At 53.3% G+C, this 629-nt stretch overlaps 1 protein-coding gene across 1 annotated transcript; it reads right to left on the reverse strand.

Annotated features, from left to right (window-relative positions):
- Window positions 1-223: 223 nt before the first annotated feature.
- LOC127682261 (late cornified envelope protein 3D-like) lies at window positions 224-520 on the reverse strand. The gene has a single exon (XM_052178637.1). The coding sequence runs from the start codon at window positions 518-520 to the stop codon at window positions 224-226; it is 297 nt and encodes a 98-aa protein (XP_052034597.1).
- Window positions 521-629: the final 109 nt, after the last annotated feature.

The following is a 629-nucleotide window of genomic DNA, read 5'->3' on the forward strand; positions in this document are numbered from 1 at the left end:
TGAAATGGATATGTTTAGGACATATGCAGTCCTAAGCTAGCCCAGGAATGGGGACTGTGGGGTTTCAGACAGCAGACAGGAAGAGAAGTTCCTAGGGGAATTGAAACCCTGGTCAGAAGAAACCAACAGGGCATCTGGGGATGGAAAACACAGGCTGAATTTTCCTTGATTCCTGAGATTCTTGTTCCCTCTGAAATTCCTTGGCTCTGCTTCATGCTCCAGGTCAGCAGCAGCCCCCAGAGCTGTGGCCACAGCCTGAGCCCCCAGACTGCTGACCACTGCCACGGTCACAGGAACTGGAGCTCCTGTGCCTGCATCTGTGGGACCTGCGCCTGTGGTGACTCAGGCAGCAGCCTCCCTCAGAGCTGGGGACACTGCAGCCCCCAGAGCTTGTAGCACAGCAGGAAGATGTTGCAGGCAGACACTGTGCTGTGCTCTTTGGGGGACACTTTGGGGAGCACTTTGGGGAGGGGCACTTGGGAGGAGGCTGGCACTGCTTCTGGCTCTGCTGGCAGGACATCTCGGCAGGAACTTGACCTAGAAAAGTACAATAGAAACAGAATAGAGAGAAGCTTCTGGTGAATAACTACTGACTTAGTCTGTCAAACACATGCCTTCCTTAACTTAAT

This window comes from Apodemus sylvaticus, chromosome 4 (genome assembly GCF_947179515.1).
Source record: "Apodemus sylvaticus chromosome 4, mApoSyl1.1, whole genome shotgun sequence".
In the NCBI taxonomy this organism is placed as follows: domain Eukaryota; kingdom Metazoa; phylum Chordata; class Mammalia; order Rodentia; family Muridae; genus Apodemus; species Apodemus sylvaticus.

What these genes read in the sequence shown, in the direction of transcription:
- LOC127682261 (XM_052178637.1), bottom strand. Translation starts at nt 520, where the DNA reads ATGTCCTGCCAGCAGAGCCAGAAGCAGTGCCAGCCTCCTCCCAAGTGC.